This window comes from Oryx dammah, unplaced genomic scaffold, assembly GCF_014754425.2.
Source record: "Oryx dammah isolate SB20612 unplaced genomic scaffold, SCBI_Odam_1.1 HiC_scaffold_18, whole genome shotgun sequence".
Lineage (NCBI taxonomy): Eukaryota > Metazoa > Chordata > Mammalia > Artiodactyla > Bovidae > Oryx > Oryx dammah.
In genome coordinates this window covers 43,238,815-43,266,170 of record NW_024070202.1, presented here as the reverse complement: position 1 = coordinate 43,266,170, position 27,356 = coordinate 43,238,815, and the positions used below count along the sequence as shown (strand labels likewise).

At 38.1% G+C, this 27,356-nt stretch overlaps 1 protein-coding gene across 1 annotated transcript in view; it reads right to left on the bottom strand.

Moving 5' to 3' along the window:
- Nucleotides 1-27,356, bottom strand: part of MAGI2 (membrane associated guanylate kinase, WW and PDZ domain containing 2) — a 1,493,747-nt gene that overhangs the window by 495,549 nt on the left and 970,842 nt on the right. The window contains exons 5-6 of the mRNA XM_040260742.1: nt 21,066-21,276; nt 4,795-4,874 (exon numbers count right to left, since the gene is read on the bottom strand). Of these exons, the coding sequence (XP_040116676.1) occupies nt 4,795-4,874; nt 21,066-21,276 (291 nt within the window). The remainder of the gene's footprint in view (nt 1-4,794; nt 4,875-21,065; nt 21,277-27,356) is intronic.

The window sequence follows — 27,356 nt, the reverse complement described above, 5'->3', positions numbered from 1 at the left end:
ATCATTCAGGTATGACCTATATCAAATCCCTTATGATTATACAGTGGAAGTAAGAAATAGATTTAAGGGACTAAATAGATCTGATAGACAGAGTGCATGATGAACTATGGATGGAGGTTTGTGACATTGTACAGGAGACAGGGATCAAGACCATCCCCATGGAAAAGAAGTGCGAAAAAGCAAAGTGGCTGTCTGGGGAGGCCTTACAAATAGCTGTGAAAAGAAGAGAAGTGAAAAGCAAAGGAGAAGAGGAAAGATATAAGCATCTGAATGCAGAGTTCCAAAAAATAGCAAGGAGAGACAAGAAAGCCTTCCTGAGTGATCAGTGCAAAGAAATAGAGGAAAACAACAGAATGGGAAAGACTAAAGATCTCTTCAAGAAAATTAGAGATACCAAGGGCACATTTCATGCAAAGATGTGCACAATAAAGGACAGAAATGGTAGGAACCTAACAGAAGCAGAAGATATTAAGAAGAGGTGGCAAGAATATACAGAAGAACTGTACAAAAAAGATCTTCACGACCCAGATAATCACGATGGTATCATCACTCACCTAGAGCCAGACATCCTGGAATGTGAAGTCAAGTGGGCTTTAGGAAGCATCACTACGAACAAAGCTAGTGGAGGTGATGGAATTCCAGTTGAGTTCTTTCAAATCCTGAAAGATGATACTGTTAAAGTGCTACACTCAATATGCCAGCAAGTTTGGAAAACTCAGCAGTGGCCACAGGACTGGAAAAGGTCAGTTTTCATTCCAATCCCAAAGAAAGGCAATGCCAAAGAATGCTCAAACTACCGTACTATTGCACTCATCTCACACGCTAGTAAAGTAATGCTCAAAATTCTCCAAGCCAGGCTTCAGCAATATATAAACCGTGAACTTCCTGATACTCAAGGTGGTTTTAGAAAAGGCAGAGGAACCAGAGATCAAATGGCCAACATCCGCTGGATCATTGAGAAAGCAAGAGAGTTCCAGAAAAACATCTATTTCTGCTTTATTGACTATGCCAAGCCTTTGACTGTGTGGATCACAATAAACTGTGGAACATTCTGAAAGAGATGGGAATACCAGACCACCTGACCTGCCTCTTGAGAAACCTATATGCAGGTCAGGAAGCAACAGTTAGAACTGGACATGGAACAACAGACTGGTTCCAAATAGGAAAAGGACTAAGTCAAGGCTGTATATTGTCACCCTGCTCATTTAACTTATATGCAGAGTACATCATGAGAAACGTTGGGCTAGAAGAAGCACAAGCTGGAATCAAGATTGCTGGAGGAAATATCAATAACCTCAGATCTGCAGAAAACCACCCTTATGGCAGAAGGTGAAGAGGAACTAAAAAGCCTCTTGAAAGTGAAAGAGGAAAGTGAAAAAGTTGGCTTAAAGCTCAACATTCAGAAAACGAAGATCATGGCATCTGGTCCCGTCACTTCATGGGAAATAGATAGGGAAACAGTGGAAACAGGGTCAGACTTTATTTTTGGGGGCTCCAAAATTACTGCAGATGGTGATTGCAGCCATGAAATTAAAAGATGCTTACTCCTTGGGAGGAAAGTTATGGCTAACCTACACAGCATATTCAAAAGCAGAGATATTACTTTGCCGACTAAGGTCTGTCTAGTCAAGGCTATGGTTTTTCCAGTGGGCATGTATGGATGTGAGAGTTGGACTGTGAAGAAGGCTGAGCTGCCAAAGAATTGATGCTTTTGAACTATAGTGTTGGAGAAGACTCTTGAGAGTCCCTTGGACTGCAAGGAGATCCAACCAGTCCATTCTAAAGGAGATCAGTCCTGGGTGTTCTTTGGAAGGACTAATGCTAAAGCTGAAACTCCAGTACTTTGGCCACCTGATGTGAAGAGTTGACTCACTGGAAAAGACTCTGATGCTGGGAGGGATTGGGGGCAGGAGGAGAAGGGGACGACAGAGGATGAGATGGCTGGATGGCATCACTGACTCGTTGGACATGAGTTTGAGTAAACTCTAGGAGTTGGTCATGGACAGGGAGGCCTGGCATGCTGCAATTCATGGGTTGCAAAGACTCGGGCACGACTGAGTGAATGAACTGAACTGAACTGAACTGGAGGTTTAAAATAAGCTGCTGCTGCTGGTAAGTTGCTTCAGTCGTGTCCAACTCTGTGCGACCCCAGAGACGGCAGCCCACCAGGCTCCCCCGTCCCTGGGATTCTCCAGGCACCACAGATTTTTTGCAGTTTTTCAGTGTCAAGAAGAAAAAAAAAATTAACTGTTGATGTTCAAGAGCTACCCAGGGGCAGGCTCCACATGGAGCCACTAGACCACATTTGATCCTCTCGACCAACACCAGCCTGATTCTATATTTTGTATGGTCCAAGAGATAAGTAAACAGTTTATACACTTCTAAATAATTGAGAAAAAAAAAAACAAAGGATGAATAATATTTTAATTAGTAAAAGTATATAAATCTCAAGTTTCTATTTACCTGAGCTACGTTTATTGAAATAAATCCATGCTCTTTATTTATATATAGACTTTGGCCACTTTTCTAAACAATGAGTAGTTGCAAAGAGTACTGGGTAACCAAAGCCGAAAATGTTTACTACCTGACCATCTGTAGAAAATATTTGCTGATCTACAGTAGGCTGTTGAAATTCTGGGTGGGCAAACACTGTGAGAAAAAAGCAAACTAGAGGTAGACTGGGTCTCACCAAAGCTCAGTCCAACCTCATGTTGACCCAGTTCTGATCAGATTAAGGTAATTAGCCTCCATTCTATCTCCCTAGTAGAAGAAGAATAAATCTTTGCCAGTGAAACATATTATCTTCTTAAGCATCTACATTTTTTACACATATATTACACATATTTCAGCATTCAGAAAATTACTACCATTTTTTATCTGAGTTGACTTGTGAAACATATAAAGAACTTTGTCTTAACTTGTAGACTCAATAGCAACACATTAACACTCAATGTTTTAAACAATTTTAACCTAAATAATTTAAATAAAAGAAAAAGAAGTAAAACACAAGCAATATTATGACCAAATGGCACTTTTCTTGGTAAGAAAACCTAAGATATGTGTCTGGAACAATAGCATTTTACCTAGATATTAGTTTCCATTGTAAAATACTCCAATAATACATGAAATATAGTCTGTGGATTACTTATTTTGAACAAAATGAAAAACAGTCATTAACCAGTTATAAAATCATTATGAGCTATAACACTATTCTAGGACTCATTTCTTAATGGCAAACGGATTGAGATACTGGTATATTTTAGGCATCTACCATTCTGAGAAGACAGACGAGTATGGATATAGGAGAAACTGATAACGCTGAAACGTTATAGTTATTTGAAATGTTAAAGTCACATCTCTCCCGGGATTTCAAGATTTGACTTTAATTGCCTTTTATAATGAAAAGAACAACTCAGAGAATAACAAGAGAGCTGAGAAGTTCAACATGTTAAAGAACTGCAAAAGCACTGAATTCATCTGTGGCATAAGTAAATGGTAACTCCTAGATACAGCAGATCAGGTCATTTTACTTTATAACCAATCATAATTTGCAACACATGTCTTATATGTATCAATGAAATGTACCCTAATTGTGCTCACAGTCTCATGTCACAAAATAACTGTAAAAAATTCACATACATATAGATATACTTGTATACAGAAGGCATACAGATATAGCTATGAATATAAAATTAAGGTGATAAAAATTAGAGACTGATGCATTCAAATATGTACATGTAAATTGTATACTGATTTTTTAATTTAACTCAGTTGTATAACCAACTTGTAAATAGTTACCATATAACCTAAGAATGAACAACAGCATCTTGATATTATCTGAGACAGAATTATGTCAAAATTAAAGGACTTTTAGAATTACAGACTTCGTGAAAAGTTGACTTTTTAAAAGCTTTTTAAAAAGTGTAAATATTCTCCATCACTTTCCTCACTTTTAAGAGCTCTTCAATGATGAGATGTCTCTGAACAAGGCTCTAATAATTTGATCAGATAAAAACTGTGAATGTGTTCAAATAATGAATCTTCAGGAGTATATGATATTTATCATTTTAGACAAATTATAAGTACTCTTTCAACATTAAACTCAATAGTACAAAACTTATAAGTATCGTCAGTAACAGATTTCATCTATATAATTTACTATACAAGAACAAGGTTTTCATTCATCTAACCAACAAGATTATTTTTAAAAACCCTTCACATAGATGAAAACTTGATTTTCAAGCAAGTTAATGCCATGACACTGGGAAATGTAAAATACTAAAGATAACCCAGCACATTCATGCAATTAATGTATTTAAATGCTTGGTTGAAAGAAAGAATATTTACAAATATCTTTAAATCATGGATTCATTCCTTAATACCTCGTAGAATGTTATACCTCACAACACAAAACTAAAGTATTACTTATAGTTTCACAGTACTTTTCTCTATATACCATATTCAATTGCAATGAAAAGATCAGAGTACTCAGAGAGACATATTGCAAACAAACACTCCCTAGTACGTGGTGGAAAGTAAGGCCAGGAGTCAAGCAGAAGCCACAGAGATGACAGAGTTGTGATATCCAGCGCAGTCACCTTAGAGAGAAAAAGGAAGACCGCATGGCACTGCTGAAACGCCGAGTTAATTCTCTCTGCTATCTGAGCACTAAATATTACAGCTTCAAAACTGTCTCAGTCAGGATACAGTTTCTTTAGACAAGACCCTCTTTTAAGAAATAGACACATTCTTGAAGTGCAACAGCAAAACACCATAAAAACTTAAATAACTTACCATTTTCTTTGCACTCTTCTGGAGGTTTAGCCTTTTTCGCAAGTCGTGGATCCAGCCATGATGTTGTCTTTGTGTTATGGCTGAAAAGAAAAGAGATCACTCTGAACAGACACATACTGAAAGGAATCAAGTTTATTCCTTAAGAGGAAAAAAAAAAAAGAAAAAAAAAAACAGGGTTAGACCAACAAAATTGCAATCGATACACTTAATTTGCTTACTGGTTCTAAGTAGCCCTGAAGGAGGTGTAAGAGTAATTGTGCAAGGCAGCTGTAAATTTGGCAACCTCAGCTCCCTGTCCTCAAAGCAGCTATTTTTATTAAAATCAACTAGAATGTTGCCAAGTTAACCTCATTGAAAATGCAGAACTCATCCAGAGCAAAAGGAATTTATTACAAATACAGGATTCTCCAGTTGGAAGAGCACAGGCTGCAGGCTCTGATACTATTTCCTGAGTTTTGCAAAAGAATTATTTTCATCTTAAATCTGTCCTTTTCATAAGCAGTTGTTTTGTTACTCTTTTAACTACAGAGTTGGCAGAGGGTGTACAAAAGTGATACAAATTATAGCATGTTCTTGGGATTCCTACATTTTCTCAAAAAGTGATTAATAGCAATTTCATTAACCCACATTTAGCTATCTTCCATCTAAATACTTTCAATCCAGCTAGGGGGTAAAAATGCTTGTATTCTAGCATTTCTGAATGGAATTTCTGGGAATTAATAGTTTTTAATGACAATTTTGTTTTAGAAAAAATGATCTCTGGGAAGTCTTGCAAAAATTTAAAAAGCAAAGGAGAGATGTTTTTAGAACAGTGTCTTTAAAAGAGGTTCTGGAATGACCTGCACTGGGATCATCTGGTGGATTTAATGCATCTTCTGAATCCTCATAGAACTACCAAATCAGAATCTTTCAGGCGAGGCTACAAAATCTCCATCTTTGGCTAGCACTCCAAGTGATTCTTATACATTCTGTACTTGAAAACTACATTATGAATGAACTATATTATGGTTATGGATGGCTCATAGCCATACAGTGGAGCTAAACTATTTGCTGTGAATAGCTGTCTCACGTTATCTCATCTGTCAATGGACAAAATACCAAGGACATGACCTCTGTGAGGACTAAAAAGAATGATCAAAGTCACAGATGTAGAAAACTGAGGTTTGTATAGAAAAGAGTTAGCATGTAGTATGAAAGGGAAAAGTGGAAAATAGGTTAAAAATAAAAATTAAAGCCATATAACAAGATCTTCAAACACAGTTGTAAGGAAGTCAAAATTACAATTATGATGTCAGTTCACACGTGTTGTCTATTTCTTCGATGAGATTTAAATATATTTTATCATATTACAGTGTTAGCTAAATAATCTGATTAATCAATCTGCACTTAAAGCACAGTTCAGAAAAGTCTCCAGGTAGCATATTTAATAGCAAACTTCTAGAGATTAAGTGCCTACTTACTGAAGGGAATTTCAAGGCAGGAAGGAGGAGAAAAGGGGTTAAGGAGGGCAGTGAGCAAATGATTCCAGAGTGTTAAAGTACTGTTCAAAGAGTGTTTTCTGGATGATCGTACGTTTGCCCAAGTGCAGAGACATCTCCGTTCTGAGAACCTAGACATTAATATCCTTGGGTCATGAAGTTTCTGCTCTTAAAAAAGATTCTCTTTTGTTTCTGACATACATGTGGGGTAAAGAGAAAACACTTTCCAAACATTTTCTTCATACTTAGGAACTCCTCAATAATTGATCTTGCTGAGCAGGACTCTAATAAATCTGATGAGATAAAGTCTATGAATTTGGTGAAATTATAAATTGTTGGGAGGGTATGCTAGCTTTTATTTTCTCCATATGCGACTTCTGTAAAGTAGTATCTCATTCTGGTCCTGATCTGTAGTCATATCAATATCATCTAGTCTTTTCCTCTCAGTTAAAGACTTGATGCCTATGGACAGAATGGGGGTTATGACTATTCTAATGTGAGGATGGTGGCACTGGGTTCAGTGCTCATTGATCCCATTTGAAAAATAAAGTCACTGTAAAGATGCTTTTTATAGATATGCCTCAGTTCAAAGTATATATATATATATGTGTGTGTGTGTGTGTGTTGTTCATTTCAGTCACTCAGTCACGTCTGACTCTGCGACCCCATGAACCGCAGCACACCAGGCCTCCCTGTCCATCACCAACTCCTGGAGTCCACCCAAATCCATGTCCATTGAATCGGTGATGCCATCCATCTCATCCTCTGTTGTCCCCTTCTCTTCCTGCCCTCAATCTTTCCCAGCATCAGGGTATTTTCCAATGAGTCAGCTCTTCGTATCAGGTAGACAAAGTATTGGAGTTTCAGCTTCAATATCAGTCCTTCCAAAGAATACCCAGGACACTTTGGCACTCAGCTTTATTTATAGACCAACTCTCACATAAATACATGACCACTGGAGAAACCATAGCCTTGACTAGATGGACCTTTGTTGGCAAAGTAATGTCTCTGCTTTTGAATATGCTATTTAGGTTGGTCATAACTTTCCTTCCAAGGAGTAAGCATCTTTTAATTTCATGGCTGCAGTCACCATCTGCAGTGATTTTGGAGCCCAGAAGAATAACGTTAGCCACTGTTTCCACTGTTTCTTCATCTATTTGCCTTGAAAAGATGGGACTGGATCTTAGTTTTCTGAATGTTGAGCTTTAAGCCAACTTTTTCACTCTCCACTTTCACTTTCATCAAGAGGCTTTTTAGTTCCTCTTCACTTTCTGCCATAAGGGTGGTGTCATCTGCATATCTGAGGTTATTGATATTTCTCCCAGCAATCTTGATTCCAGCTTGTGCTTCCTCCAGCCCAGCATTTCTCATGATGTACTCTGCACATAAGTTAAATAAGTAGGGTGACAATATACAGCCTTGACTTAGTCCTTTTCCTATTTGGAACCAGTCTGTTGTTCCATGTCCAGTTCTAACTGTTGCTTCCTGACTTGCATACAGGTTTGTTAAAGAGGCAGGTCAGGTGGTCTGGTATTCCCATCTCTTTCAGAATTTTCCACAGTTTATTGTGATCCACACAGTCAAAGGCTTTGGCATAGTCAATAAAGAAGAAATAGATGCTTTACTGGAACTTTCTTGTTTTTTTTATGATCCAGCAGATGTTGGCAATTTGATCTCTGGCTCCTCTGCCTTTTCGATAACCAGCTTGAACATCTGGAAGTTCACGGTTCATGTATTACTGAAGCCTGGCTTGGAGAATTTTGAGCATTACTTTACTAGCGTGTGAGATGAGTGCAATAGTGCGGTAGTTTGAGCATTCTTTGGCATTGCCTTTCTTTGGGATTGGAATGAAAACTGACCTTTTCCGGTCCTATGGCCACTGCTGAGTTTTCCAAATTTGCTGGCATATTGAGTGCAGCACTGTCACAGTGTCATCTTTCAGGCTTTGAAACAGCTCAACTGGAATTTCATCACCTCCACTAGCTTTGTTCGTAGTGATGCTTCCTAAAGCCCACTTGACTTCACATTCCAGGATGTCTGGCTCTAGGTGAGTGATCACACCATCGTGATTATCTGGGTCGTGAAGATCTTTTTGGTACAGTTCTGTGTATTCCTGCCACCTCCTCTTAATATCTTCTGCTTCTGTTAGGTCCCTACCATTTCTGTCCTTTATCGTCCCCATCTTTGCATGAAATGTTCCCTTGGTATCTCTAGAGATATGTGTTGATGTCTATGTTTTTATGTGCTACCCAAAAGCTTGGGAGGTAAGCAAGGAAAATAAACTTCCCTTCTATTTACCCACACCTCCTACTTCCAAATTCTTCCCTTATTTTGGAGCAAAGTCATTTCTAAGTCTCTAAGATGTATTCACAAGAGGAGACACATCTTTAGATAAGTATGAAGGCGACATTACTAAGCCACTGCAGGCAGTCAAATTACCATTTCTATACAGCTCCAACATGGGTTTCTAATACTGTCTAATTTAGTAGAGACTCATGAATTTCCTATTTTTCCTGAGTTTATATAAAGCATTTCATTACAGGATGATTTTTTCAGGTTGAACTAGCATTAACAGTGTGTCACTTTAATACATTTTGACAGATTGAGTCTCTTATAGTTAACAGCATTTTTAGCTGATCCTCTGAACTGATTCTGAAAGAAAGTGGGTTGTAGTTACCTCCAGTAATTGTCACAAACATCTCATGAATATACAGCATGGTATTTTCCATGAGTGGCTCTCACAAGCCTTGGAGTTTGCATGCTTCTTTAAGATGCGTTACAAAGGGGATATTTTTAATGCATTTGGGAGACAATAAACTAGGTGGCTTTTCCACTTCCTTAAATTATATAATTTTTAAACCTCAACATTTCCACTTGAAAATAAGATTTGATATTGGGCAGGAGATCGTGTAAAAGGGGACCACTGAGATTTTTCACAATCTGCACACCATCCTTCCTCAAGAGTTAAGAATGTGATTTCCTGTCACTTTCATTACTAGAGAAGATGCAGATGCAGAACACCAATTTTCTGCTTTTCCCCAAATTGTGAGAAGGATGAATAACAAGAAGGTAAGATGCTAATTCTATACAACCCTGTATTTCAATACTAGTTTCTTCAACAGAAACACATACACATATATAGGCTGCCTTTGCAAAGAAACTTTTTCTAGTTGAGGATTGAAATATATATTTTCCAGGAACTTTGAATCATAGTAATATACTACTCTATGTATTTCTATGTCTAAAGTTAATGTGATGATTATGAAGAATAAGAGATCAAGTAGAGTCAGTAGCTATTCAAGTTCTATCACTGTCATATTTTAAAACCTTAATGAAAACCTTAAAAAATAGTATATCCAAAAGTCTTTGATGTTAAACCATCCAGGAGGACTGGAGTAAACCAGAAGTGAAATTTCATTCAGCTCTGCAATTCTACTTTAAATTCACATCAGAATGGCCTTGAAGACATGTGATAGGCTGACTTGTAATAAATTTGAAATTTCTGGATATTTTTTAAGTTTAACCTTTTTCCAAATTGACAAAAGCAGCACAATAAATAATAACATCTCATCTGCCGAGGAAACAGTCTTCTCATACAGAAAATGCTTCCCTTTAACAGGAAAAGCTGCTGACATTATGCCATACCACTGCCAAGATATTCTTATTATCTTATAACATTTCCCGATTGCCTATTTTGTCAGGGACTGCGCTAGAACTTCCGTAGCATCACTTCATTTAATGCTAAAGAGTCTTTGTGGCTAGTATTTTTAACTCCATTTTATAGAAAAAGGAAGGCTGAGAGATGAGTGACTTGCCTAAGGATACACACCTAGTGCACGAAAGTAAAGGAGCTGGCATTTTACAGACATATCTGATTCCCAAGGCCAGGTGTTTTGTGTTTTTTTAATGATCTGAAACCAGAGACATAATAAATCTAAAACTTTGCTTTTTATACAGAGATGCTTTATTTCACTCTCTTGGATAACAGTTAAAAATCTTTTTCCTAGTTTCATAGTCAATGGTTTACAAACTGAGACTTTTATCTCCTTTGTGACAATAGTAATCACTGATTAAATTCCTTTGTGTTAAATGCCTTGTACTTGGTATTATATTAAATTGAACATGCATAGCGACATTATCACTAAAAATATTTTCTCCTTATAAACTTGAATTCTCTATTCAAATCATTTAAAATCAAATTTGAATATTTTTTCCAGAATAGTCTTACAATGGTGAAGTATAAAATCTACATATGAATATTGAGTCAGAGAGGTTATAAAGAATTAGGTTAATAAAAAAGCTTTCAAATGAGCAGAGTATTTATTAGGAGTAAAACAACATTTTCACACAGGTCATGCCCACTCTATCCTCTATTCTTTTTTTTTTTTTTCATTTACTCTATGTTTTTCCAGTTGGGCTCAAACCTGTTAATGGTTTCCTAGGTATACAAAAGGCTCAACGTTGACCCAATTCAAATCCAATTTTAAGACAACTCCTCTTTTCATTTTTCTCTTCATTCTGTTCTCTTTTACTCTTTTCTTCCTACTTTTGTACTGACACTGAAATCAAAATAATATTTTCACTACTGTACAAATACTAGATGGCATTTCATCAACTGAAATTTGATTAGTGGATAAGAAACTTTTATTATCAAATATACTCCTTTCCTTTGCTCTGTTTTCTTTAAAAAATAGTAACAGACTTAAAACAATGATAAACACATTGAATTTTGAAAGTTCTCCAGAAAAGCCAATTCTGAATCTTAGTTTTTATTAGATAAAAACGCATTTTCATCTTGGGAAATACTACCCTGGGAGAATAAAAACAGATTGAACTCAGTAATATTTGACAGCATGAAACATAGTAACAAGGTAAACAAGGCCCAGATAAACATTTTAGAGTCCTCTGAGAGATTTAAGATGCATGTGGATGTTAAAATTCTAGCAGTAGTCACATATGTTCAGAATCAGGAATAACACAGAGATTACTGGCTATATTTTATGTATTTTTAAAAATTAACATTAGTTTTTAAAGGAATATAGATATTTACATTTCATATAATAGTCAGTAAAGTCCTCAGATTGAGTATGTCAGTTTCTGAAAGATTTTGTCTTCCCTCTTGATCATTATGTCAGAAGGAAGAACTGGTGAACAATGACTGGACACATCTAATTGATAATGAACAGTAGAAGCTTTTCTATTTAAGACTTTCATTGTACTGCTTAATCTTTTCTATTTATACATGGATAACCCACATAAAAATTGTCAATGACCTTTATAGTGGTTATCTGTTTCCTAAACAATATTCTTAAAATTTTGTTAAGCACATGAATTATGAGCTTGTCATCATATTGCCTTTCATATATTTAGAATACATTTTTAAAAGAGGTTTTATTATAAATTTATCCTGGATATTATGAGTGTTTGTTGCAAACTATTTTGTCTGAACGCTTATTTTCTGTCTGGAGACTGCACGAGAACCTTGTACAGAAAAAAAATATTCGATATATCTACTGCTATTGTAAAACAAATAACAGAGAGTAAGCAAAGACCAGATGTTGGTATACACCAAGCGTAGAATGAGAAAACATTTAGACTTTACCAAAAAACCAACTTTTCTTTCCAGTAAATTTCTAAAATATTTCATTTTCTTTCAGTAAATGAAAGTACTAAATTTGTTGAAAATGGGAATTGGTGATTTACTTAAAACTTAAGAAAATATAGAAATAGCAACAACAGATGAAATAGATCGATCATGGGTCTTATTTAGAATTTGGGAAAGCTTGTATATCCAAGACATTTTCCATAGGTATGATTTTCAGTTTCAAAAGCTCACTTTAAAAAATCTATTATTTAAGATGACATAGTGTTCACTGCTATTCGGGAAGATGTTAGTAAACAAATAGGTTCTTGTTGCTGTTTTGTTTTTTGCCAAAGCAATAGCAGTCTCTTTTATGTCACTAACTAAACTGACTCCCAAACAAAGAACTAATTTAACGGGATTCCCAAAGCATGTCAATCCAGATTAACCCTGTGGCAGCAATTCTTTATGGAACATTTAGCCTCTGGAAGAGTAAATTCTGGCTGAGAAACTTATAAAACAAATACTATTTGTAATATAAAGGTCTGTTTTTTTCTTTTTTTTTTTTTTTTTAGCCAGTGCCTGTTTACATATTGGAAGTAGCATGGGATAATGTCAATGGCTTTGCAGGGTCACAAAGCGGTAAGACCTTGGGGATGTTAATTTGTCCAAGGTGCCTCAGAATCTCATGTATAAAATGGGAGTGCCTCAAAGGCTTCCAAGGGACGTCAAGAGTGAACACAACTGAGTGACTAACACTATCATACAATATATGGAAAGAAGGCACCATGGCAAATTAGCTAACAGCAAGCACCCTGTAGCCACATTTTGCCCATGAAAATATGGAAATAGGAATGTTGTCAGTTTTGTTGACCACTGTAACCCAGGGTTTAATAAAATAGTTCCTAGAACACAGGGTGTACCCAATAAATATGTGTTGAATAAATGAAATCAAAGCATCCTAGCTTTGTCATTTCCTGGTTATATGACCAAAGGCAAGGTGCCTCTATAAGTTTTACGTTCCCAAAATGGGAAATAAATAAGCACAATGTAAATGCTTAACTTATTAGCTTTACTGCTAAGTAAGCTGAACACAGACTGTAAAATGTAGGCACTAAATATGTGGTAATTATTATTACTAATTTGAAGGTACAATTAATCTATTATTTAAAAAGATAATATTAACGAAGAAGATATTATGAATTAAGGAGACTATTGGTTTTATTTATTTATTTATTTATTTAAATTTTTTTTTTTTTGACTATTGGTTTTAAACAATAGTATACGCTTGGAAGTCGTCAAGCAGTCCATTCTGAAGGAGATCAACCCTGGGATTTCTTTGGAAGGAATGATGCTAAAGCTGAAATTCCAGTACTTTGGCCGCCTCATGCGAAGAGTTGACTCATTGGAAAAGACTCTGATGCTGGGAGGGATTGGGGGCAGGAGGAGAAGGGGACGACCCAGGATGAGATGGTTGGATGGCATCACGGACTCAATGGACGTGAGTCTGAGTGAACTCCCGGAGTTGGTGATGGACAGGGAGGCCTGGGTGCTGCGATTCATGGGGTTGCAAAGAGTCGGACACGACTGAGCAACTGAACTAATTGACTGAAAGTCTTTTAAAAATTGCTAAACATAAGACACTATAGGGATTTTGTGGCTCAGTGGTAAGCAATCTGCGTGTCAATGCAGGAGATGTGGGTTCCATCCCTGGATCGGGAAGATCCCCTGGAGGAGGAAATGGCAACCCGCTTGAGTATTCTTGCCTGGAAAATTCCATGGTCAGAGGAGCCTGGTGGGCCATAGTCCGTGGGGCTGCAGAGTCAAACATGACTGCGTGACTGGGCACAAGACATTATAAATGCTTTAAAGCCATGCTTGGAAAAATGCGTTCTCTGCAATTTAAAATTCTGTTCTTTAAAAATACTTGTTCAGATACTCACCTTTCCCCATTAAATGTCACTGTAAGTGATAAAAGAAATCTGCTTTAATTATTCAACTAAAGAAGGAGTCTTGAAGACTGCGGGAAATAATTGCCCCTTTTGTTCAATATTGAGAACAATGATAAAAATTTCCCTCATCTTTTATCTGCAGCACTTGTAAAGACTGAGACATATAAACTATTTGTCAATACTGAGTAAATCAATAATTATTTTAAAACATTGCATAGATGATAAAAATTAAATACCTCATTACCTAACTCAAAGGTTATATACATATATATGTATATATTTATAAATATATATATGTATATATATATACATATATAATATGGAACTAAAGGGGAACTAAAGAATGTCTTGATGAGGGTGAAGGAGGAGAGTGAAAGAGCTGGCTTAACACTAAATACTGAAAAAACTAAGATCATGGCATCCTGCCCCATTACTTCCCGACAAATAGAGGCAGGAAAAGTGGAGGTAGTGGCAGATTTCTTCTTCTTGGGCTCTAAAACCATGTGGATGGTGACTGCAGCCATGAAATCAGAAAGTGTTTGCTTCTTGGCAGGAAAACTATGACACACCTAGACAGTGTGTTGAAAAGCAGAGACATTACTTTGCTGATGAAGGTCCATATAATAAAGGCTATGGTCTTCCCAGGAGTCACATACAGTTGTGAGAAAGTGAAAGTCATTCAATCGTGTACGACTCTTTGCGACCCCATGGACTACACAGTCCATGGAATTCTCCAGCCAGAATAGAGGACTGGGTAGCCATTCCCTTCTTCAGGGGATCTTCCCAACCTAGGAATCAAACTCAAGTCTCCTGCATTGGAGGTAGATTCTTTACCAGCTGAGCCACAAGGGAAGGCCAAGAATACTGGAATGGGTAGCCTATCCCTTCTCCAGCGGATCTTTCTGACCCAGGAATCAAACCAGACTGTTCTGCATTGTAGGTGGATTCTTTACCAACTGACAGTGAGAGCTGGACCATAAAGAATGCAGACTGCCAAAGAATTGATGCCTTTGAACTGTGGTACTGGAGAAGACTCCAGAGAGTCCCTTGGAGAGCAAGGAGATCAAACCAGTCAATCTTAAGGGAAATCAACCCTGAATATCCACTGGAAGGACTGATGCTGAAGCTCAAACTCTAGTATTTTGGTCATCTAATGAGAATAGCTGACTCATTGGAAAAGTCCCTGATGCTGGGAAAGATTGAGGGCAGAAGGAAAAGAGGGCATCAGAGGATGAGATGGCCGGGTGGCATCACTGATGCAATGGACATGAACTTGGGCAAACTTCAGGAGATGGTGAGGGACAGAAAGGCCTGGTGTGCTACAGTACAAGGGGTTGCACAGAGTTGGAAATGACTGGGTGACAGAACAACAACAATATTTTATTACATATTTAAATGAACACTTCATTTAAGCATAGGTAGAATTCCCTTCTACTCAGAAATGGAACTAACCTTTTCCAGTCTTGTGGCCACTGCTAAGTTTTCCAAATCTGCTGACATATTGAGTGCAGCACTTTAACAGCATCATTTAAAGGATTTTAACAGCTCCACTGGAGTCCCATCACCTCCACTAGCTTCAGGACCATAAATAGAATTAAATAGCTTTAGGACCATAGAGAAGGCTAAGGGCCAAAGAATTAAGGCTTTTGAACTGTGGTGTTAGAGAAGATTCTTGAGAGTCCCTTGGACAACAAGGAGGTCCAACCAGTCAATCCTAAAGGAAATCAACCTTGAATATTCATAGGAAGGACCAATGCTGAAACTGAAGTCCCAATACTTTAGCCACCTGATGCAAAGAGCCAATTCATTGGAAAATATTCTGATGCTGGGAAAGACTGAAGGAAGGAGGAGGGAACAACAGACGATGAGATGGTTGGATGGCATCACCAATTCAATGGACATGAATTTGAGCAAACTTACATGCAGGCAAGGTAAAGCTCAAAATTCTACAAGCCAAGCTTTAACAGTATGTGAACCATGAACTTCCAGATGTTCAAGCTAGATTTAGAAGAGGCAGAAGAATCACAGATCAAATTGACAACATCTGTTGGATCACTGAAAAAGCAAGAGAGTTCCAGAAAAACATCTACTTCTGCTTTATTGACTATGCCAAAGCCTTTGACTGTGTGGATCACAACAAACTGTGGAAAGTTCTTAAAGAGATCAGTATACCAGATCACCTGACCTGCCTCTTGAGAAGTCTGTATGCAGGTCAGGAAGCAAAGTTAGAACTGGACATGAAACAACAAACTGGTTCCCAATCAGGAAAGGAGTACATCAAGGATGTATATTGTCACCCTGCTTATTTAACTTATATTCAGAGTACATCTAGAGAAGGCAATGGCACCCCACTCTGGTACTCTTGCCTGGAAAATCCCATGGACAGAGGAGCCTGGTAGGCTGCAGTCCATGGGGCTGCTAAGAGTCAGACACGACTGGGCAACCTCACTTTCACTTTTCACTTTCATGCATTGGAGGAGGAAATGGCAACCCACTCTAGTGATCTTGCCCAGAGAATCCCAGGGATGGGGGAGCCTGGTGGGCTGCCGTCTATGGGGTTGTACAGAGTTGGACACGACTGAAACAACTTAGCAGCAGCAGATTAGATTAGTTCAGTTCAGTTCAGTTCAGTTGCTCAGTCGTGTCTGACTCTTTGTGACCCCATGAATCGCAGCACGCCAGGCCTCCCTGTTCATCACCATCTCCCGGAGTTCACTCAGACTCACGTCCATCGAGTCAGTGATGCCATCCAGCCATCTCATCCTTGGTCGTCCCCTTCTCCTCCTGCCCCCAATCCCTCCCAGCATCAGAGTCTTTTCCAATGAGTCAACTCTTTGCATGAGGTGGCCAAAGTACTGGAGTTTCAGCTTTAGTATCATTCCTTCCAAAGAAATCCCAGGGTTGATCTCCTTCAGAATGGACTGGTTACCTCATATGAAACGCTGGGCTGGATGAAGCAGAAGCTGGAATCAAGATTGCCTGGAGAAATATCAATAACCTCCGTTATGCCGATGACACCACCCTTATGTTAGAAAGTGAAGAAGAACTAAAGAGCCTCTTGATGAAAGTGAAAGAGGAAAGTGAAAAAGTTGGCTTAAAGCTCAACATTCAGGAAACTAAGATCATGGCATCTGGTCCCATCACTTCATGGCAAATAGATGGGGAAACAGTGGCTGACTTTATTTTGGGGGGCTCCAAAGTCACTGCAGATGGTGATTGCAGCCACGAAATTAAAAGATGCTTACTCCTTGGAAGGAAAGTTACGACCAACCTAGACAGCATATTAAAAAGCAGAGACATTACTCTGTCAACAAAAGTCCGCCTAGTCAAGGCTATGGTTTTTCCAGTGGTCATGTGTGGATGTGAGAGTTGGATTATAAAGAAAGCTGAGTCCTGAAGATTTGATGCTTTTGAACTGTGGTGTTGCAGAAGACTCTTGAGAGTCCCTTAGACTGCAAGGAGATCCAACCAGTCCATCCTAAAGGAAATGAGTCCTGAGTATTCACTGGAAGGACCGATGCTGAAGCTGAAAGTCCAATACTTTGGCCACCTGATGTGAACTGACTCATTGGAAAAGACCCTAGTGCTGGGAAAGATTGAAGCCAGGAGGTGAAGTGGATGACAGAGGATGGATGAGATGGTTGGATGGCATCACCGACTCAATGGACATGAGTTTGAGTAAGCTCTGGGAGTTGGTGATGGACAGGGAAGCCTGGCTTGCTGCTGTCCATGGGGTTGCAAAGAGTCAGACACGACTGAGCGACTGAACTGAACTGAACTAGGAGATAGTGAAAGACCGGGAAGCCTAGCAAGCTGCAATCAATGGGATCTGCAGTGACCAAACAACAACTTAGAAATGAATATAGAACTATATTTAAATTTTATACAGAACCATAGGTTCCTTTTCCTCTGTTTCACTTATTTATGTTTGATTACAATATTTGTTTCATTGGAGACAAAATTCAGTAAAGTGTAATGGCATCACCAACTCAATGGGCAGGAGTTATAGTGAAGGACAAGGAAGCATGGTGTGCTGCAGTCCATGGTGTCACAAAGGGATGGACACAACTGAGCGACTGAGCAACAAAAACAATGAGCACATGTTAACCTACCAGGGACTGCCATTACTCTAAGCAGCTCTCACAACATCTTTACCAGAAGTGTCTCCACTGGTGTCAGCTCTCTTCCGAGAGAGCTGTAATCTGTCTAATTTTCCACCTCTTCTACATTTCCTTCTGTTTCACCTTTCTCTTAAAATTACTCTACCTTCCTTTTTCTTTCTTTACGCTGACTTTGCTTCAGAACTGCAAACTTTTACATTACAAATAGTATTGTTTTCTAAGCTTCTTGGCCAGAAACTCTGGGACACATCACGGCTCAGTCCCTAAGCAAGTCCTAATGGCCCATCATGGTCCCTGTGCTGTTGCTTGCCCTGCCCTACCAGACTGTTTCCACAGGGCTTTTACAGCACGGACTATATCCAGGTAAGGATTCACTGCAGTATCAGCAGCAAACATAACCTGTGGGTTGAAGTGCTGATTTTGTCAAACGTAGTTGGGAAGGAGCATTCCAGAGCATAGAGTGAAAGTGGTCTGGAGGAAGTTACTGAGAAGGAAGGAGAGCAGAGCTAAATGTAGGCCATAGTGAAAGGACCAGGCGGCACAGGTTGCAACGGTGTGAAAATGAGGCACCAAATGAAAAAGACACTGCCTGACCCCTCCCTGTTCTGGGATACCTGAGCTTATATCACTGAGTCTTATGAGTCAAAGTAAGGTTTTTGAAGGAAGAAAAGACAGATTTCAAGCTGGTCCAGGATGCACGGTGGGCCAGGGGATACCTCCATTCTGTGAATGACCTACTTAAGCAGGCATCTGCCCCTGCCTCCGATTTTAATCACTTTCCCATCACACTCTCACTTCAGCCTTTACTCCAGGCTTCTTGCCTCTCCTTGACCTCTGGATGAATCTCCCTTAGCATTAACATTCATGTTGCAGATGAAATTGTATCCTCTTTTTTGTTTTAATTTTTCAGCTCACCCCATTTCTGCTCCTAATACTATCCATTCATCCTTCCCTACATTAATAGGAAGAAGATAAATAAGCAAAAACCTCTGCTTGTTTTTCAAAAGCACTAATGATCAAGCAAAATGAGAATGGAGCCATCATTTAACACGGTTTTCACCAACTAACATCTCTATAGTAGGTCTGGGCATCTTCTCCCTACTCCTAACACATAAAGTATCTGGTTTTTGTAATGACAATTCTTATACCTGGAGTGTACTATTTACCTAGTACCAACTTTTCAAGTCTACATTATTTTACCTTTCCTATAATGTTTCCTTTTATTACTTAAGTGTATCTTACTGAAATTGTATCACAAAATTCAGAAATGAGTGGTTGACTGATTGTTTTAACTATCCCTCTTATTCTTTCTTCCCCAGCGTGACAATAAATTTAGGACCAGGGACAAAATATAACGAGTCTTTTGATTCTGAAACTGGATGTCTGACTAGCATATTAACAGAATCATTTTGGTCCATTCTCCCAAGTCTTGACAGAGCCTCATCATTTACTATAAACCACAAATATAGCTTCTGTCTTATGAAATCTCTTTTCTCCATAATCCCCAAATCTGACTCAGTTAAAAGGGGAAAGTTTATTTTATAGTCACAAAAAAGGAGGTTTTTATAATTGCATTATTAAAAGCACTGTAAGGAAATAGTTCTTTCATCAACTTGCCATGATGTTTTTCTTATTTCCACATAGTCTTACTCCACCTATATTATGCAATAAAAATGTGTGCGTAGTCAGTCTCCCTGTTCTAAACAACTGTTCTGAGCACCAATGTGAGACCTCACATCTAGGTTTATACTTTGATTTCTGGTCTGCAATGGTGCTATGCTAAGCTTATCGATAACAAAATTATGTTTTTGATATAAATACATTCAAACATTTAAAAAATTCTGTACGACCTTCTTTTTTCCAATTAATTGATAAAAGGATGCCTGTGGGTCATTGATTATAGCCATAAGAAATATGCAAGAGAGTTTTATTCTTTTTTGTAACATAAGATTTGTCAAAAGATGAATGGTAGCAATGTATTTTATGCATTTCCCATCCATGTTGGAGTCAAGCAGAGCACCAAGTAATTACCTGATTACGTATTCCCTTGGCCACCTGTTATAAAGTTTTCATGTGAAAATTAAATATTGGCATGTGGTAACATTTCAATTTCACAATTGAGTTCTGCCTATGGAGATCTAAGTCACAAATCACTCCAGGTTTGGAAAGAAAATCTAGTTTTAATAGTTTTCTTGAATAATCAAGAGTTTACATATTTTTATCTACTATCTGAACTGAAAACTTCAGATTCTGTTAATGTTTCCCTCTGAGTCTTCTACAGCTTTGAGGGAATAAGGGTTGTTGTTCATTTATCATATATTTAGTTTTTCACCTTTCTAATGGACATTTTGATTGTCTCATGCACATCAACAATTTAATATTTAGCCACGATCTTCAGCTCAGGGGTTGAAGATCAGTAGTTGTTCTACTCCAAGAAGATAAGAAAAGGAAAGCTCAACAATGCTGTTAATAAAATATATAAAAACTGAGTTTGGGGAAAAAACGTCCCCAGTGAAAGGAAAGATTAGACTGAGTATGCATCACTAGTTAGTTCAGAATTAGCCCTTCATTTCCCTTGGTAAATCATAAAAAGGTAAGCAATAAATAGAATGGGATATAACAAAAATAAATATGACAAACTATACCAAACACATGATTTTATTGACAGCTGACCTTAGGGTCAAATGCTTAAAATATTCTCATTTGTGATTAGCAAGTATTTGGCTCTCAGTAGTTGGCATTCAATCAAACCATTGGACATGATGGTGGAGGTTTCCAGCAATTTCATTTAAAAAATGGGGATTATCTCATTTGAGCTACACAGATGTCTTAGAAGGGTAGAGTAAGCATTTCTCCCTATTTCCAATTCAAAAGTAACATCACATGGATATTTGCCTCCTCAGTCATGATTGCAACAAATTTTACAGTGGCATTGTTTAATTCATTATTTGGTTCATAGCTGTAATCTAGAATCTTTAGCTGTATCAAGGTGCCATCCCATTATTCTCTCACAAAGAAGGTAATATCACAATCAATAAAATTCAAATTACTCTGACCCAAATTACCTCTCCATCTGTTACATCATTAATACACTGCTATGATCTTTGTGAAAATGTTGAGAGAAATGTGCGAGACTCACTCAATGAAGTAGACTTCACCCTTCTCTGTATAAGCCATTTCCCAATTGTCAGGCAGTGGGTCTGAGTCCTCATTCTCCTCAGGTTTAGCTGGTTTCGCATCATCCATCTGCTCCTTCACCTCCTCGGGCTGACTGTACCCTGGTGCAGGATAAGGCTGGGAGGGTGTCTCCCCTGAGGCACCTACACTCTTGTCTTCAGGTTCACTGGATTCTACAAAAAAACAAGGGTACATGGTTAGTCACTCCCGCCACTGTACCTTTGGAGTGAGTATGGACTATGCTCACGAGGGAATGAGCTCTCTGAAAGCTAACAGAAAAAGCGTAATTGTAACCTCCTCTGAAAATTATCAGTAGGCCTATCTGAGTTCCTCTTTCACTTATCATTCTAGTCTATTCTATAACTAATTAAACCTGATGACTAAATTGGAGGACTATATCATTATATAGGTGTGGTAGACAGAGCGATGAATCCCTAAGGATGCCTGTGCCCTACACCCTGGAACATGTGATTGTTACCTTATGTGGCAAAAGATTTGCAGGATCAGTTAAATTCAGGGCCTTGAGATTGGGAGATCATCAATTATTCAGGTGGGCTTGCTGTAATGACAAGGGTCTTTACAAGTACAAGAAGAAAGCAGAAGAGGACTATAAGAGGGAGATATGACTATTGAACAGAAGCATTGGCTAAAGAAATGCATTGCTGCTGATTTTGAAGACAGAAGGGGATCCAACACTAGCTAAGAAGTGTGGTTGACCTTTAGAAGCTGGCAAGCAAAATCATGGATTTTCTTCTAGAGTTTCTAGAAAATAAGTCTTTTAGAAATCTTGATTTAGCCCAGTGAGATCCATTTCAGACTTCTAACCTACAGAGCAGTATGATAAAAAAAAATACGCACTGCTTTAGGCCACTGTTGTTGTTCAGTCACTAAGTCAGGTCGATTCTTTGCAACCCCATGGACTGTCCTCCCTGTCCTCCACCATCTCCCAGAGTTTGCTCAAAATCATGTCCATTGAGTTGGTGATGCTATCTAACCATCTCATCCTCTGCTGCTCCCTTCTCCTTTTGCCTTCAATCTTAAGCCACTAGATGTGTGGTAAATTCTTATGGCTGCGATAGAAACCTAATCCAACAGAGCAAAAACTAAAAGAAAGGTACACTTTAAGAGAAACAATAAAATGATTGGAGGACCCAAGGATATCAGATGTTGAGACCCAAGGATATCAACTTGCAAATGATATGAGATCCAGAATGATGAACAGGAACATAAGGAGAAAAAATAAAAAATAATAAAAATAAACTAAAATTTACCTAAGATGAAGAGACATAGGAGTCTGCCAATTAAAATGGTTTACTGAATCTGAGGCCAAATTAATGAAGCATACATTTCACCTAAACACATCTATGTGAGATTTCCAAACTCCAATGTTAAAAAGCAACTTTACCAGCTTCCATACTGAAGAAACTTAACTCAAAAAAGAGGAATAGAAGATCATCAGACCTTTCACTTGTAATACTCGGAGCTCAAAGACAGTAAGATAATATCTGTAGTAACTTGAGGAAAAGAAAAGTATAGCAGCCCAAGAACCTTACCAAAATATTATTCATCTATACAAAAGAAAGTCACTCTTAAACATAAGGAAGTTCTGAATGCATATCACCCATGTATCCAACCCAAGTATTTCTCAGATGCTACCAGAAGACAGCATCTGATTTATCATGATGATTAAATCAGAGTATAGGTCTCCAAGTAGGGAGAGATAAGGAGATTTTTTTTTTTTAATTTAGAAAAAATAAACCTTGCATAATATAGTTAAAAGAAGGATGATCATATTTCAGGAAACTTACAGTATTTTTTAAAGACAGATTCTTTAAAAAAAAAAAGAAAATATTATATTGAAAATTCATTACTAGCATGTGTTTTAAATCTTACCTTTGGAAAGCTCAGGTTCAGAGAAATTTCCTGCAAGGTAAGAAGGCAGTTGGAAGAGAAGTCCAAAGGGCAAATGTTTAGATTTCAGATATTCCTTGGTTCATTCAGGGATCCAGCACCACTATATTTAGGTTTCAGACAGGGCTGCAGTAGTGTACAAAGAGGGAAACCACAGAAACGATCAAGGGAGCCAAAAGCAGAGATGGTCTGTGGAATACTTTAGTTTGGAACTTTGGGAGGAATGTTTCCTGCAGAGTGGCTCCAAATTTCCATCAGGGTGTCAGAAATAAGTGGATGAATACATTTGGCAAGTACTACTCCGAAGACTTCCCTTAGACATGGGTATCACGCAGAAGTCCAAGTATGCTCTGGTGGAGACATGGAAAGTAGCTGAGAATAGAGAACCAATCCACCTGCAGTGAGGATCATATGACTTCTTCACAGCAGAAGGTGTAGTGGGGATGGCTTAACCCAGAAACTAGAAGGAGACACTACTGGCATACAATGCCAATGTGATGATAAGGCAGCCCTCTTGGAAACAGGAAATTCCACAACTGTATGGGAACCTAATTTATAAGTATTAACATTAAAAAATATACAAATACATATATGGTCTGCCTCAGTAACCTGTTTGAGAAATATCCTCTAGAAATAAAGGTGGTAGTATATAAAGATACTTAAATAATAAGGCTTACTCTACCAGTATATTTGTCTGTAGTAGCAAAGACCTGGAAATGATGTGGATGCCTATCAATGAGAAAATCATTAAATAAATTGTGGTCATCTTTACCATGGGTAATTACGTAGTGTAAAGACCTACAACCTGGAAAAGATGCCAATCATTATTGTTTAAAGAATAATCTAAGCTGAAGAATAATGCATGTACACTATTACTTCTATTTTTTAAAATAAGCAAACACCAAGTTAGATACATGTATAATTTTGCTTATAATCATAAGACTATAAAAACAAGATGGAAAGATGTACAATAGATTGTCAACTTTGAGTAACCCAAAGCAGTAAAATTGGATGGAAGTGGGAGATTTTTTTACATACCTCTGCATTAGTTGGCTACTATTTTTATAACTTTAAAAATTAATAAAAGCAATATAAGATGAGTAAACTAAAGTAGAATGTACTTATCATCTTAATCAACAGCTTGGATTAATTTTTTCCCTGTGTGTGTCAATCTCAGAGAGCAATATGAAGTATCTTTAGGAATTAGGAAGGATAAGAACATTTTACAAGTTTTTGTTGTTCTTCTTTGTAAAAGAGGATTTTATGAAAATAATATATTCCTTAGTGATGTAGTCTTCCACCTGATTCTCCATACAGATTTGACCTTTGTAAATTGTTCAGGAAAGAAACAGCAAGAGAAGGGACTCTTCTGTTTAGGTTCTTTGTTATACCTTATTACAACATGTAATTATCAATATAAGAAGCATACTGTTCTCAGGTACTTCCAAATGTCATGATGCATTTGAAAAGTGAAAATGCAAGGTCATGATCTGAACATATTCATTTATTCAATGTTCACTTAATATTTATTAAACACTCAGTTGGCGTCAGGCACCAAGGACAGAAAAGCAAACAAGAAAGGCATGATCCCTGCTCTCACAGAACTTGAAATATGTCAAGATGTGTAGTCTTCAAGAAATTTTAAGTATGATGAATGTTACCAAAGGGAAAGATGCGATCTCATGTATATGCATTTATCTAACCTTACATAAAGAATCAAGGAAAGCCCCTTTTCCAGTGTGCTAACAAATCTGAGACTAGAGGAGAAAGAAACAGACAAGCAAGGAATGGATTAAGCCTTAGAAAGCATGCTCAGAATTTGGAACTGTACCGGGAGAGTAATGAGAAGGTACTGATGTGTCTTAATCAAGGGGATGACACAAGTAGATTTTCATTCTCCATAAAGATCCTCCTAGCTATTCTTGGGGTTTGAAAGTATTAAGAGTAGATATTCACAGACCAGTGGAGAGTTATTTTTTGTGATTGAGACAAGAGATGATGGTGTCAATGGCATGACTCTTCTATGAACTGAAAAATAAAATTAGAATGTAGATTTGATATGATTAAACAAATGTACAGGTAAGGACAAATAAGAAGTCACGGTAAACCCAAAGGGGGAAAGCAATTCACTGGGCTAAGCACCACGAGAGGAGCAGGAAGACTCTGTCAGGAGTGGGGAAACCAGTGGGTATAATTTTAGGCACAAGAGATAGAGGTTCATGTCAAACTCACAATGGAGAGGTCAAGTCAGAGAGTTCTTAGGGAATCCACCAAATTTAAAAGACAACAGCATATGGCTAGATTGTGGGCCTCCCTTGTGGCTCAGCTGGTAAAGAATCTGCCTGCAATGCAGCAGATGTGGGTTCGATCCCTGGGTTGGGAAGATCCCCTGGAGAAGGGGTAAGCTACACACTTCAGTATTCTGGCTTGGAGAACTCCATGGACTGTATAGTCTATGGGGTCGCAAACGGTTGGACACGACTGAGCGACCTTCATTTTCATTTTCATGGCTAAACTGTATTATAATTTAAACCACAGGAGTGAATGAAATTGCTAGAGAAACAGTTCAGCAAGTGGAAACAAGAATACCTCGAATAGCTGGCTGAGGAACTCCAACATTTAACAGTCAGTGAGAGAATGATCAGGAGAGAGCAGCCAGGGAAGTAACAGAAAAACCAGTTGATCTTCATGCCACACAAGCCAAGCAAAGGACAGTGAGGAGTAAACACTTATCTGTGGCCAAAACCTCTAAGCAGGCCAACAGAAAGATAAGGATGTAAAATCTAATGAAATTAGTGATACAGAGGTCACTGGTGATATTAGCTACCAGATATGGGAGTAGTTATAGTGGAGTAGTAGGTGGGAAAGCCAAGTTGGAATGGATTAAGTGAACGAATAAAAAGAAAATACAGAATATCCTGACAGATAAAGTCAAAGATTAGCTATGAACAGCTATTCTTTTTTTCTCATCTTGATAACTATATTTTCCAGAGAAACGTGAGACATCTCCTGAAAGGTAGGACTTCTCTGTAGCTCAAATGGTAAATAATCTGCCTGCAATGCAGGAGACCAGAGTTTGACTCCTGTGTTGGGAAGATCCTCTGAAGAAGGGAATGGCAATCCACTCCACTACTCTTGCCTGGAGAATTCCATGGACAGAGAAGCCTGGAGGGCTACAGTTCGTGGGGTTACAAAGAGTCACACACGACTGAGTAACTAACACACGCACAGTAAAGCACTGATACTTGGTTCAGGTCACAGTTGCACTTAATCCCAGAAGGTCTTCAGTTCCCAGGAGGTCCCCTTTTTCACTCTGAAAAATGGAGATGTCACTAATTATATATATTAATGTACCAGAGATCACTGAGCCAGGTTCTCCCAGTTTAATTCATTTATTCACTCATTCCTTTATTCTTATCTAATCAATCAATTGTTACATTAGCAAACACGAATTTAATATCTACAATGTGCAAGATATTTAACAAGAGTTTAATGAGGGAGAGTAAAAAGCTATTTTTATCAGGTTGTTAAGAATTGGTTGGAGAGGTAAGTAGTAAGCAGCACTTGTTTTCTTTATCTGAACAAAATAAGAGAAAACAATGAATAAAGCAAATGGGGAATCACAACATTTCCAACATTTACTGCTCATTATGGTGAGAGTCAAGGGCTTCTGGTGAAATGTAGAATCAAGCCAGTATGCCCAGGACAGTACTGAACTAGGGCAGGTTTCCCACACAGACATAGAACCTGTTTCTAGAAGAGCCATGCAGAATATTCAGAGGGATTAAAAAAGACAAGAGGAATTGGGCAAAGCAGGCCCAGAATTATCCTTCAAAGATATACCACTCAGAAAAGTCACTCTACCTCTTTTGGGCAGAATAAGTCAAGGAACTGGTGGAGCAAGTAGTACCCTCTTTGACATGCAAGACAACAGGAGGGGTGGAAAGGACATGTTTCCTCACAGTGGATAATGATACAGGTACTATCCCAGTGATTTAGGGAGGGATGCTCAACAGAGTACTACCACAGTGATTTAGGGAGGGATACGCAATGGCACAAAAGAGCCGCACACAGTATTAGGGAGGTGATAGGACACATAGAAACAAGAGCACCTGTGGCAGCTGTCGGAGAATCTCCATTATTTAACAGTCAGCAAAGAAAGAAACTGACATCATATTTCCTACCTTGTGTACCAGGAAAATTGCATTAATTCATTAATTAAGCATTTGTTGAGACCTTGCTAACTGCTAAGAACTAGGCTAGGCAGTGGGCAGTTAAGGAGACTGTGGTTCGAATTGTCTGTATTAGTTTGCTAGTCCTATGATAACAGCATAGAACAAAA